The sequence below is a fragment of the Planococcus citri genome, chromosome 2 (genome assembly GCF_950023065.1).
Source record: "Planococcus citri chromosome 2, ihPlaCitr1.1, whole genome shotgun sequence".
NCBI classification, from domain to species: Eukaryota; Metazoa; Arthropoda; class Insecta; order Hemiptera; family Pseudococcidae; genus Planococcus; species Planococcus citri.
Window position 1 is genome coordinate 32,518,852 of NC_088678.1, and position 14,202 is coordinate 32,533,053.

The following is a 14,202-nucleotide window of genomic DNA, read 5'->3' on the forward strand; positions in this document are numbered from 1 at the left end:
CTCTTCTGTCTTTCTGATGCTGTTCGTCTCTAGATTAGACGACAGAGAAAATGGTTTTCAGGTAAAAGAACCAGCAAGTTGCTTTTGCAGGATTTTTAATATTTAATGGCACGGTCAAAGATTCGTAATGTTCATTTAGAACTAAAAAGTAGGTACCTGGTCGTTCGGTTTTAAGCACCTGGTAAATGATTTCAATTCACTTTTTCTGGCAGAAATAATCGTAGTCATAAGTATTTCAGTTTTTGAATTGATCGATTTTTTCGATTTTTTGACTGTCTCCTTAAAATTACTGACAAGAAAATTTCATCGTCACTCTGTCGCCGATTTCATTAATTTCTCATTTTAAAACATACATGAGAATCGCCACGTAACAGTTCAAAATTTTTTTTATCTGTCCAGTTGAAGAACTAAGATTTTATACAGGGATGTGAATTTTCCAAAATAGCCCGAAAAAAATCAAAATAAAACGTTCACTTCTTAGTCACACAAAAGGAAATAACCTGCCATTTTTGGTAGAGAAAATTTAAAAAAAATACTTTTCTTCTCAATTATCCTGAAAAGTGGACCCCTCAAAATGCAATTCCACTTCGAAGAACACCACCAAAAATAGAAGGTTTCAAGAGTTGAAGATTCCCAACCACTTTATTTGAGGTCTTACAACATTTTTTTGAGAAAATTATGACCTAAAAGTGCACTTTTTTCTTTCTAGATGCTCAATATTTTTGGAATTTCCCGCCAGAATTTGAATTGGGGGCCTTACGTGATTCAAACGTTTTGGCAGATGAGATTTTTTATGAGCTGCTCTATGGATCCTATGCTCCATGAAAAGATGAATGGAATCAATGTATGAGTGGCCAAAGCTGCTTTCTTAAGCCTCATTTCACGAGGAAAAATAGATAGGTACCTACCTAAAAAAAAACCTTCGTAGTAAAAGACTAATGACATTAAAGAGCCCCAAATTTTTTAATTTTTTAAAATTTTCAAAATTTTTGTTTTATTTTCTTTTCTTAAAATGATCGCTTTTAAACATTGAAAAGTCATCTCAGATTTTGACTTTTATGCATAGGTAACTGAAAATAGCATTTTCCTCCTCCCATTTCAAATAATCTTGACCACGCCAGGAAGGCGAGGTTGATTTCCAAATTCGTTATTTCTCCTTATTTCCCGCAGAAACGCGGCTCTTCAAAATCAGAGTTGAATTTTTTCCAAACTTTGGATCATCATGAAAAATATTGTAGCTTAATTTTGAGAAATTCGTTTTCAATTGTGTTCATTTTAAGCAATTTGAAAACTCAATTTTCTCAAAGGCCACTTCCTTACGAGATAAACTCATAGAATGAGAAAAATTTTAAAATTTTGTTTCAATCACACCAACTCAATTTTGTTGCTCAATTTGTCGCCGAAAAGGGAGTTGAATTTTGAAAATTTGATGGTGAGCTTCCGTCTCTTTTTCACTATTTTTGAATAAGAAATTGAGGTTCAAAAAAGTGGAACATTTTTTAAACCTTGCAATGTTAACAAAACTTGGTAAAACTTCAAACTCTTCATTTTTTTTTTGGAAAATGAAACTTGTAAAAATTATTATTTTTATCTCTTTAAAATGAAACTCCCGCAAAATAAAAGTGGTTTTCATTTTCCAAATTTCCAAAGCAATTTTCAAAATGTGAGCAGTTGAGCACTATTTTTTGAAAAAAAAATAGTTTCTATGACACAATTTTCATTTAATCTCAACTTTCCCTCTTCAATTATTTTTGAAATTTTTGAAACAACGAACTTATTTTAAGGAATGAAAGTATTAGAATTTTTTTCATAAAAAAAAAAAAAAAACTTTTCTGCTTATGTCCTTGTACATATAACCCTTTTCTCTTCAAATTTCTACCTTCTACTTTCTAAAAAAAAATACTCTCTTTTCTGAGAAAGGCGAACCCTATTTTTTGAGATTTACGATTTTTGTAATAATCAGTGTTACGCGGAAAAGTAAGTATTTTCTCATTCATTACCAAATAAGAGCGTGAATTCCATTTCATTGTTCAATGTTTTCAAATGTCTTCATTTTTATTGTGCCCCTTCTTTCAAAAAAGGCAATGGAAATGTACAGCATTGCTTTGTTGAAAAAATGAGGGCTTTCTGAGTGTCTTGAACTTGAATTTGACTTATCAACTTTTCATACGTAATGACGTAAGCTTCACCTTGTCTCTTTTTTGTCAACCGTCGATGCAATTAGATAGGTACTGTACCAAAACTACTTACAGCACTTAAAAGTAGAGTAAGTACAAGACACCAAAATTCATCCTCACCTTTATAACCTTAATTAACTTAATTCGATCAAAGCTGTTTTTAAGTAAAATTACGTAAAAAGAACAAAGTATCGTTTTATTGCAAGATTTTACGTAAAACGTTGCAGTAATTATTTCGGTAGCGAGATAACGTCTTCGAGTAATTTAAAAGTAATTGAACGACGAAATGTTTTGCACTTATACATAAGCTAGCAACACGCAGTCAGCTGGAATACTTGAATAATTAACCCTCGCGAGATTTTCAAACTTCATCGAATAACACTGGTTTTCACACTGTCTTTGTTTTTTCTGACATCTCGTACTTCAACTACTCGACAAAAAAATGTAAAATAATTCCGCTCACTGACACTTGTAGCATTAAACATTCTAGAACAGTATTTGAATTATTCAGCATCCCAGAGATATGGAGCGTCTTGTACTACGAGTATAAAATTAGTTCCCGCAATTGTTAAAAAGTAAAAAAAAAAAGTTCAACTTTGGAGTCTAATTGCGTAAAGAATAGACGTGTAAAATAAACAATTCTTCCCACCGATGTCTTAATTGTAAATTTCACAGATGACAGGCGAATCCATGTTGATGTCGCGCGCTTATATAACCCGTTCATTTCCCATTTCATGTTAAAAAAAATTCATCCTTTTGCTCTCGAGGGTGCGTCAAAGGACGAAACTAATTTTACTAAAAGTTCCACTATATATCTTACCGTTGGTATATCCCATGCTAAAGTAATTTTAGCCAGAGCGTGAGTCACTTCGGCGTTAGATGATCCTAACAAAGCTTTAATCTTCTTTTGTTGATCTTTGTACATAGCGTAGAAAAAATTATTCAACGCTACACCCGGATCTTCCTGCAAGCAGAAAAAAAAAATCCGATAGAAAAAATATACATAAGGTACCTACACATACGAGATGTACTACGTAAAGGTTGAGATACAAGGTGTCGTATACAGTTTAAACGTTTTTGATATCGAGGCAGTAAAGTGATGGTTGGCAGTATTATCTGTATGCTTGATATAGGACGTCTTGCAAAATGAGGATAGATATTTTGAAAAAGATGCGGGAAAAAAAGGAAATAGGTAACTTTCGTTTTCATTTTTCTTAGGTATCTTTTTGTGGCCTTTCTGCTCTTTTATTTCACCTATTCTGACGCCACCTATTTTTTTTACACCTACTTCACCCATTTCATTTCAAATTTCCCTCTCTGATTCCTCAAATTTCAGTAATATTGCTCAGAATTTTGAAACACCTCCAATCCCTCCATTTCAACGTTAAACTTTTTCTCGCCAAGTTTCAAATTCTGACACTTTTCCCCTTTCTTGGTCATTAATCCGTTTCTGAGTTTCCACGCTACTTCTCCACAAACTCTTCGAATTCCATTTCAAATTTGTTCTTCTTCTTTGAATTATTTCCAGCGTCTTTTCTAATTCACTACACCCACAATTTGGCATTTTCGAGCTTAACTGGTGTATCGGAATCGTGATAATTTGTCGGTTATCTATATTCAGCGAGCTGTGTATATTTTCAACTCGTCGAATTGGTAGGTACATCTTGGTGCGATATCGTTTCAAGAATTATGAAATTATTTCATTAATTTCGATAGGATTTCCGACATTAATTTCGATTATGTACTTATGAAAAGAGCTTAAGGATTATTAAGGAAGATTCTACGGATTATATTATTTCAAATGTCTGCATTCTGGCGGCGGTGTTACGAATAAATTTGATTTTCATTGTTAAACCAGTAATAAAACAGCATTAAGAATTAATTTAGATTATGGGTCCGATGCAGTATAATTCTTTAGACATCGGTGTAGGTACAATACAAGTGTTCGAAAACTTTCTAGATGTAGATAGGTATCCTTATATGTATTTACATACCTATCTAAATTATAATTGTTACTTTATCACAATACGAGTATATGTACCTATAGGTAAGTTTGATGAAGACAGCGTTTAGTTTGCACGAGTAGATAAGTTATGTACTTACTTTACTTTCAAAAGAACGTCTCAAAAAACTTGATAAAATTCAAAGATTATTCCGAGACTTTTTTTCTCGATGAAAATTTTCTACAGAAAAGGAATCATTATAATCACTTCTCGTCTATAGTTGTCTTTTTCGATAGTAAAAAGAATCTTATATAGCCGATTTGGAAACTTTTACATTTTTATTCGTATCTATGGGCTAAGCAAAGTAGGTAAGTATAAACTTTTATCGATAACTTTTGCTCAACGTTATCGTCTCAAAAAACTACCAATTCAGCCGATAGGAGTAAATATAAAAAAATTTCGAATCGAAAATTTTCTCAAAACATGAAACTATTTAAAAATGTCTATTCAGAAGTTTTACTTTTTTCGCCCATTTTCTCGCTAAGAGCGTATAAAAAAACTAAGTTTAGAATTTTTTATTCGCTTTGTTCGGCATTTTTTACATTTTGGTTAATAAACATAAAATTAAAGAGAATACGATAAATTCGGAGGAGAAGTGATAATTAAAAGGTATAACGAAACTACTGCAGCCTTAGTCCGGGTAAACATTTTGATTAAAAAATGAAAAATTAAAACAGACCCGACTCGGTCGTAATTAAAAGCTTTGCGATTTATTCGAGCAATCAAAAGTGAACTTTTAGGGCAAAGAAAGTTTCGTGGTCAGACCGTGTTTCCATGTGAAACTTGTGCAATGAAAATGAAAGAAAAAAAGAAGCTAATGTAGGGTACCACCGACGACGACGACGATGAGGTAAATAGAGTTACGAAGAAAAACGATATATTTGACAAAAGAAAGATTACAATGGGAAGAAAACGCGTTCTATTTAATACGGCGTTAATGGAATTATGTACATTATCATATTTTCTCTCGAATTTCCCCCGTTATACGTCAACGAAATGGGAAAATGTTCGCAGATTCGGAAAAATTCTTTGAGTTTTTGAGTTATTTTTATAGAAAAAATTTTCAAAACGATGGTTCGTCGTGTTCTTTCTGTTGTATTTTACGTATCAGATCTTTTGAGTGCGCTAAGTTAAGAAGAAGAACAGGGCTGTAAAGTTTTTCTCTATAAATATTAATGAAGGATCAACGCACAACGTCTTTCTCAACGTGTTTCATTCCTGCAATTGATTCTAAGTGTGTTTTGTTTTTCTTTTTTTTCCCCGGAAGCTTGGATTTGAGATGCTTTTTTAATGGCTGGATGGGCCTTTTGAGTGAAATATTTGCAAATTTTGAGATCAAATATTTCATAATTTTATCTCACGTACTTCTGGTTATGAATGTGGATATATGTGTTTCATTTTGAGTGGAATGTCTTACAAATAATCTTAACAAATTTTTTGAATCTAGTCTTAAGTCTTGTTCAAGTTTTGGACATGAATGATAATTGCTGACGAAGAGAACTCCCAAACAGGAGAATTTTCTTACCAGACGAAGATAAATTGAAAGAGCATCTTCAAGTACATTTTCAAGAAACGTTTTGGCTGCTTAAATTAATTAGTAGATTTATAGAAAATTTTTGAAAAATCAAAGTCCAGAGTCGAGGGGTTTCTTTATAAGCTTTTCAGATGCTAAATATTATTTTGGGCGATTTTTAAAGTTTTTTGAAAATTGGACAAATTGAAAATTGGACAAATTGAAAAATTTGGAGATCAAAAATAAGGCACAAATCATCTTTTTATTTCAATTTAATCATATTTTGATTTTTTCATGAAAAATGAACCAAATTTTTGAAAATCCTCCAGAAATCTCATGATGAAATTATTCATCATTGAGAATTAATTTTTTGATGATCTTTCGATTTTTCTGCTGATTTTCAAAATTCCTAAAAGAGAAAGTCTCAAATGGAAAATGTAAACTGCTACCAATCAGCGATTCAAAAATAATCAAAGAGGTCCTAGAATTTCTGGAACTCAACTGATCAATTTATGAGGTTGAAAATACGAATGTAAAGCAAATTTTAGCTTTTCACGTGGCTTCAAAAACAATTAATTTTTTTAATTTTTCAATTTTTTTCTGTTAAGAATAAGTACTTATTAAATTATCAAATTTTCAGGTTTTGAATTTCAAGGACTTTAAACTAGGAGATCTCAAAATTTGCTAAATATTTTCAGAAGGGTTTCGAAATTGCCATCAATTTATTCTGAAGATCAAAAATGGACTTGGTTGTGAATCAAATTCTAAATGTCTCCTTCCCATTTTATAAAATTTTGATTTTTTTATGGGAATTTGAATTTTAAAAACTTGCAAAAAAATTTTAAAATGTTGGTAGAGATATTCAACTTTATATATTCTACCAATAAAATTGACTTTTTACTGCGATTATCAAAAATGGACTAGTGAATCAAATTCTAAATGTCTCCTTCCTAGTTAATAAAATTTTAATTTCTTTATGAGAATTTGAATTTTAAAAACTTGCAAAAAATTTTAAAATGTTGGTAAAGATATTCAACTTTTTAAATTCTACCAATAAAATTGACTTTTTACTGCGTTTTAGTCTTTTTTTTTCGGCTAAATACAAGTACCACTTTCATGAATCTCCGCCTTTCTCATTCTAATTGAGAAAAAAATGAAACAAAATGATTACGCCTGATTCCAGCTTGGTTGCTTTTCTAGTTCGTATGTGTTAATAAAATTGCATAACCAGTTTGCCGTAAATATGAATTCACCATTCGGTATAGATTGTCTCATAACTTGATGGACTATTCTAAATACCTTTCTTAATGTAATTTAAAAAAAGTTAATGGGTTCTTCCAGCTGGTAAGGTTACGACTACCTAAACTTTACTCTTGAATTTCCAAAAGTTGTAAGAGAGTGTCTGAATGTTTTCGTCAATCTTAATTTTTCAATTCAATACAAATTTTGGAGAATTATAAAAATAAATCGGTTAAATATGGAGCGAATCTATTCGCACAGATTTGAAAGACGTCAAAAGAAAATTCATAATCTTTTTTTTTTTTAAATTTCAAACTTTAAAGTTGAACTTTTTGTTGTGACAGCTTGATTTTCAAATGAGTATCGAATCTGAGAGCTGCATGTTACAATATATCGGAGGATTTTGACCAAATTCAGTGAAGACCTCCATTTTGAGTTGAAAGACATTCAGAAAAATTTTAGGTTCGGAGGTGTCCTTGGAGAAAATGGGTGGGTCCTCAAAGTGGTGGAATTTTTGAAAATACCTATTTTCTTCTCAAATATTTCAGATTAATAATGCCAGAACATTGAAGAATACTGGGGAAATATTTTGGAATACAGTGATGCCAAATTTTTTGATTTTGTGCAGCCAATTTCGAAAAAATTTGATACGTTTTTGGTCATTTTTCTCAATCTTTCGAGTTAGGTAATGATTATCAAAAAATATGGCAAATGGCAATACCATTCCAAAATATGCCGTTAGTCTCAAAAATGCTATTTTGGAATATTTTGGCACTAATAAATCGAAATGTTTGAGAAAAAAATATTTTTACCGGACGAATTCACCCATAAATGAGCGATTTGCAAATTTTCAACCACTCAGTAAAACCCTAAAAGTTACCTTGGATTTTGATTGCAATAGTCTAGGTCAACGCATAATCTCAAAATAAATATCATCTTTTGGAAGTGGACCATTTTTCTTAAAGTAGATGGGGCAGGGGTTAAAGCGAAAAAATTACGACCTTTTCAAAAATATCCGAATTTCTTGTATCTTTCCTCCAGAGGCAAGTCTGGTGCTAAAATTTTTTCTGGATGTCTTACCACTTAAAATGAAGGTTTCCATTGAGTTTGTCAAATTCTTCAACATGAAGGGCTCTAATTTTCTTTCAAAAATGTCAATTTTTTCTCACCAGGTATTTTCAATTTTCAACTTCTTTTTTACTTAACCGGAAAAAAGATTATTCTTAAGAATCAAAGAATAGGAAAAAATCAAAATTTAATCGTTTCGGCGAATAATTCATCCAAGCCAGTTGTAACGACAACGCCAAAAATGTTAAACGTACAAAAAAAGTTGCTTTTGCTATTTTCACGCAAAAAATGCCCTTTAACGCGGTTTACTTTTGGACGTATATGTCACTCAGAAGCGTCATTTAAAATTTGCATTTTTTAATTATTTTATAATTTAAAAATCGAGGTCGGTTGGATTTGCTGGATGAAAATTCGTGAAATCGATCCAGTCTCACGTTGAGCTTCCAACGTTATAATTTTTTTCCATAAGCCTATAAAGTTTTGTAGCAGAGAAGATTCATCACAGAGGAATATTTTTATATTTAAAAGCGAGTAAAATGGCGCTACTCGAGGGAGTGTAAATTAAATTTTCTTTATGGTTGAAACAGCCTTGAGATTTTTTGACACCGTATAGTGTAAGATATAGACGAAAAAAAAAAATGATCGCACATTCGAAAGTTTTAAAGCACGTTTGTCCTCAGTCCACCACAAAGGAATAAAAAACATTACATCGTCGTAGTAGTATAACCGAGTTATTGAACTTTTTTTTAGCGTTTAAGCCAAATAATTCTTACCTGTGCAGTGGAAAAATATGGCTATAGGTATAGGGCGAATGGTACCTATAACTTTATGACGATGGCAATTTTACATTTTCTTAACATTCGTTTATGTAAATAGACTCGAGTTTCTACGTAATGTGGATTTAGCTACCTACATAAAAAGTATACGGCTATATACTTAGTCAAACTGTATAAATCTTGTAGGTATACTAGGCACTAGGCAGCGAAAAAGTTACCAGCTTTGAAAGAAAATCAAATTTAGAATGTTTGAAATGCCTTAAATACATAATCTAATCAAAGTGCTATTTTCGTTGTGTGTACTATTTTTGCAACTTCTTCAACAGGCGGTAGAAGTTTTCTACTCGTATAGACATACTTATCGAACTGTGTGCTACTGTGCTATCCCCTCTACATGGTGATTTATTATGATAAATCGCAAACTGTCTCGAATCATCGAACAAATACACCAGTAACTGTACAGTCAACACGTAATCTCTCTCGAGGAAAACAAATAAGGGCCCGAATACGTCTAAATATAGTTCAAGTGTAATGTACAGTCTTTCAAAATAAAGACAAAAAATCCTACTTTATTTAGGGTTAAAGTTAGTATTCGATAAGAGAATTGAAAAAAAAAGGGCACACAGTAACCTCATTTCGTAATAAAATACCAACGTGAAAATATGTATTACAAATTGTTTTTTTTTTTATTCAGGATACACTCAACTGTATCATACAAATTTCATGTATAACGAACTCATTCCAATCCTTTCGCAATTATACGAATAGTTTGACTATATTATGCGCCTAGTTTTTTTCCACCAGCAAAGATGCATTGCGCGGAATTGCAAACAATTAGTAATGTTTCGTGTTTATCGAACAAATTAATAATGGCGAATTTACCTGCGTGTTATTAACGAGCATTTGTAGCTCGTATTCGCATCCTAAAATTTGCATCTGATTGATGTGCTCGATGGCTAACGAAGCGGCTGCTATTTCACTCCGACCGGCTGTTCTTTCCGATGGCCCGTTGGTTAATGCAAATAGCCCCAGGATGAAAATGGTTTTTTTCGTCGTATTCGTAGAGCTGAAAAACGTAAATTTAATATTAGTTTAACGAGTTACCTAATCGAAATTTCATTCGGTATTATCGACGACTGGTCGACTGACTCGTTTAAGCTTTCTATGTTCTAATGCAGTTATCGAGTAAATCGAATTCCGATCGGTTTATTTGATGTTTCTATTCAGTGTCGGTAATTGAGCGGTATAAAAGTGGGTTCGCAGATTTATATGTACAACCGTGCTCATATTTCTTTCTTTCGTGCTTTTGTTTGTTTTTTTCCCCTTCTTAATTAACTGATTGGTATTCTTTTCGCGAGTTTTTTAAATCGTGGTTTGTTGTTGTTTATTTTATGAGAGTAATGTAATAAACATTGTAGGAAGAAGATGTTTTACCATCAGTGAAGAAAACTTGAAATGTTTGTGGACAATTCAAATAAAGTCTGATACATTTATGAAATATCAAAACAAAATTGTCGAAATTTTCTCATGAATGGAATATTTGGCTGAATCGATACATTTTTTCATTTTTTTTCACCGAATCCTAATCAAAAATCATTATTGAAAAATTTCAAAATCTTTGAATTTTTTTTGAAAAATACAAAAATTAATTTTAAAAATTTTGAATAAACTAGGTGAGTATAGATACCTAAGTGCCAATCTAAAGTTTTCAACAATTTCAAAACAAAACTACTATCTTCGAAATGACCTTGAAAATACTTATCAATATATTTCAATTATCAAACTAGGTACCTACCTACTTATTATTCAACAAGGGAGGTATTCCAACTGGCAGAAAAAAATTTAAACGAGACGAATCTAAATCTCAAGAGAAAATGAAAAAATACATTACTTTACCAGCCAACATTTCAGGCGCAAAATTGAATCTTTATATTTTTGGTGCTAGTTTGAAAATTTTTTTGATTTTTTGCCACAGCTGGTTTCGAAATTTTTTTGCTGGTTGGGAATGTATGATACCTCTCTACCAATACGAAAATAAATATAAATCCATTAGGTATTCAAACAATGTTCAGTTCCCTTAAATTAAGCAAAGTGCGAGTTTTGCACATTTATTGGTATTCTGGGTTGCTAAAATTTGAAAATCGGCAAAGAAATTTCTCCGAAATTTGTTACAGGGATGAATTTTCTGACTGAAGCTTTCTCTAATAGGCACGGGTTAGAGTCTGAAATGCACAATGAAAGCTTGCCCTTTTTGCATTTATTAATTCAAATCTACCTGGAAATGCTCCAACATGGGGGGTCATTCCATGTCAATTCGACCAAAAAATGCGATTTTGAAAGTCATGTCTTTCGATTTCGCTCAAATTGTTTTACAATATCTACTCACCCAGTAAGTACGAAATCCACAATCAGTTTGGTCCCATCCTCCTCAGGGGGCGGGTGGGGGGGCTTCCATTATTTTCACATTGTCTCGAGGGCCAAAACTATGATACTTTGATCAAAACTGATTTCACGTACAGTTCGAAAGGGTTTTCAAATTGACCTCACCCATGGCTCCCAGAACCTCCCCCAATTGGTAAATGTCCAAAAAATTTCTTAGAGGCCGTGGATGGGGTCCAACCAAAAATCTGACGTCATATTCGTGTTCAGCATCACCAAAAACATACTATTTGATGTATCGCACGAAAAAAATCAATTTTGAACTTTTACCCCATTTGGGGAGGTGTTGGGGGCCGTGGATGCGTCCAATCAAAAATCTAACGTCATATTCGTGTTCAGCGGTACCAAAAACATGCAATTCAATATATCACATGCCTCAGATTTTTTTCGAAAGTTTTGCCCAATATTGGGGTGGGGGTGCTCCCCCTACATTGAAAGATCCCATCTCGAAACTTGAATATTTCGAAAAAGCATCAAAAGGTACATCTATGGAAATTTTTTAGGAATTTTAAATGGAAGCTCCCACTTACAGCGCTATTTTGAAATTTGAACTTTCAATTTGAAAGTTCAACTTTTGAATTTCGAAAAGTTCAAAATGCTTAAGAAGTTCAAAATTCAATACCCTTTCGAACTGTGAAATCAGTTTTGATCAAAGTATCATAGTTTTGGAGGAATGAGCTGCTGAAGTTGAGTACCTCGAGACAATGTGAAAATAATGGAAGCCCCCCCCCCACCTGCTGGGGCCAAACTGATTGCGGATTTTTTACTTACTGGGTGAGTAGATATTGTGAAAAAAAATTGAGCGAAATCGAAAGACATGACTCAAAAACGTTGGTCGAATTGACATGGAATGACTCATGGATAAAAATGGGCATATTTAAATTTTGGGTCATCGACATCATTATCACGATTCACGATTCACTGAAGAACTTGGTTTTTCAAGATTTTTATTAGGAAATTGCCACGTTTAAAAAATGATTTCGACACCTGCTCCTGTTCCTTTATAAAAATTCGTTCATTTCTTACCTACGTGTTAATAAAATTGCATAACCAGTTTGCCGTAAATATGAATGATTGATGAAGCGGGATTATTCCATAAAAAATTGAACTATTTCTCTCGTATGCCTTTATATTTTGGTAAAAAATTCATGAATTCCTCCCATTGAGTTGGTTATAGATCTACCACCCTTCCACCCCTGACTCCTTTGCAGCTTGTAGAAGCATTTTAGAATAAAATCGAATAAAGTTGGAGACATTTATTCAACCATTTGACCATTATTTTTACATATCCGTTGAAAAAGTTGAAAAACCTCTTTCATCTCAATGAAATGAACTCATCACAAAAAAATAAAATTCGACAAAATTCAAAAATAAACGAATTTTAATTTTTTTGCTATGAGTACAATTTATATAAACTTTTTCATGAAATTCGTCAGAAAGAGGTCAAAATAAGACAATTAAAATTCATTTAAACTTTTTTGATGTTTGGAATTGAAAATGGAATTTTTTTGAATTTTGATTTTCTTCTGATGAGCTCATTTCATCGCGTGAAAGGGGGGGGTGAAAACTACATTTTGAAACTTTTCGAGCTAATTTTTCGTACGAAAAAAAGTGGCAACACTGATTTTTATGATATCACCAAAAAAGCTTTCAAAGGTCCTACTTAACTATTGAAAAACGGTCCATTTTAGTTGGTATCGCTGTTATCGAGTAATCCACTGCTGAAATGGATGATATTTTAAGTTCACTGAAAACATTGACACCCCCTAGCATCCTTTAAAAAAGGGATAGAGGTCTGTGATTTGCGCCATTGGTCATCCCTTTAGAAGGTCTTTCCGCAGGAAAAGTTTCAAAAAAATCGCCGACTCCCCTTACCACTTCTTGGTCGATTTAACGTAGAATGACCCCCCCCCCCCATTAACGATTTTCTTCCTTCTGTGATCTGTGAACCTTCAAAATCGACGATGTTTCCTATTTAATCATCAGTTTTGAACAAAAATTTACATTTCTGCAGTTTTGAAAATCCCTCCCTTCCCTTCCTCAACTTTATCTCAATAGTGGTAAGCCAAACAAAACTAAATAAGGCTAAAAAAAAACTGATTTACAGTCATTCCTACCTATAGGCACACGAACTGAACCAAAATCTACCAAATTGGCCAAAAATTTTCATTTCATCAAGGTCTTCTCAGAATCTAATTTCGTTGCCCAAAATGATTTATTCATTCAAACGAAAAAAAAAGGCAAAAAAAGAATAAATGAATAAATAAGTCGAATCGGATTTTCGAAATTATACGAGTGATATTGCTATCAACGTCGACAAAATGCTCAAGATTACGATTTGTTATTTCATTATAGAATCTCATATTTCTCTTCTTAATGGCAACATGTAATTTCACATTTTTTGGAACTTATATTCGAGACTGGATTCGTTTATTCTCTCTCAGTTACATTTTATTTTATTCTCGTCTCGGAATTTGCAATTGAAATCGGTTTGTTACTCGGATGAGTTTGAAAAAATACGATCTACGTCAAGGATAATGAGACACGAGCCCTGATTGAAAAAAAAAAACAAAATTATCTCGTACCAATGTCTCGTTAAAATTTCAATTCAATTGTGTCATAAAACTAGACTTCTCACATTCGCGATGAACGTACTCGTAGTAATATTTTCAGTCGTTCAATGAATTTTATCATCAAGTTGTGCAAAAAAATATACGAGTTAAAAATTCAAACTAACAGATAAAATCTTTCTCATTTACAGTAACTCAGCGGTACTCTCGCGGTAAAGTTTTCATTTCGAGATACGCTGCACTTTTTCGAGTAAATCAAAGGTTTAATTTTTATAAAAGCAATTGAAATGTTTTAAATCTGTAAAAGACATTATACTTCTGTTTTCCAAGATATTCATTTCTTAGAACCCATTCTTATGTAACTGAGTGGCGCGCACATCAATTAAAAAATAGTAAGACGGTCTTGGTAACTGACAG

At 32.4% G+C, this 14,202-nt stretch overlaps 1 protein-coding gene across 1 annotated transcript in view; it reads right to left on the reverse strand.

Moving 5' to 3' along the window:
* Positions 1 to 14,202, reverse strand: part of LOC135835439 (gamma-aminobutyric acid type B receptor subunit 2-like) — a 137,465-nt gene that overhangs the window by 72,168 nt on the left and 51,095 nt on the right. The window contains exons 4-5 of the mRNA XM_065349695.1: positions 9,659 to 9,842; positions 2,998 to 3,141 (exon numbers count right to left, since the gene is read on the reverse strand). Of these exons, the coding sequence (XP_065205767.1) occupies positions 2,998 to 3,141; positions 9,659 to 9,842 (328 nt within the window). The remainder of the gene's footprint in view (positions 1 to 2,997; positions 3,142 to 9,658; positions 9,843 to 14,202) is intronic.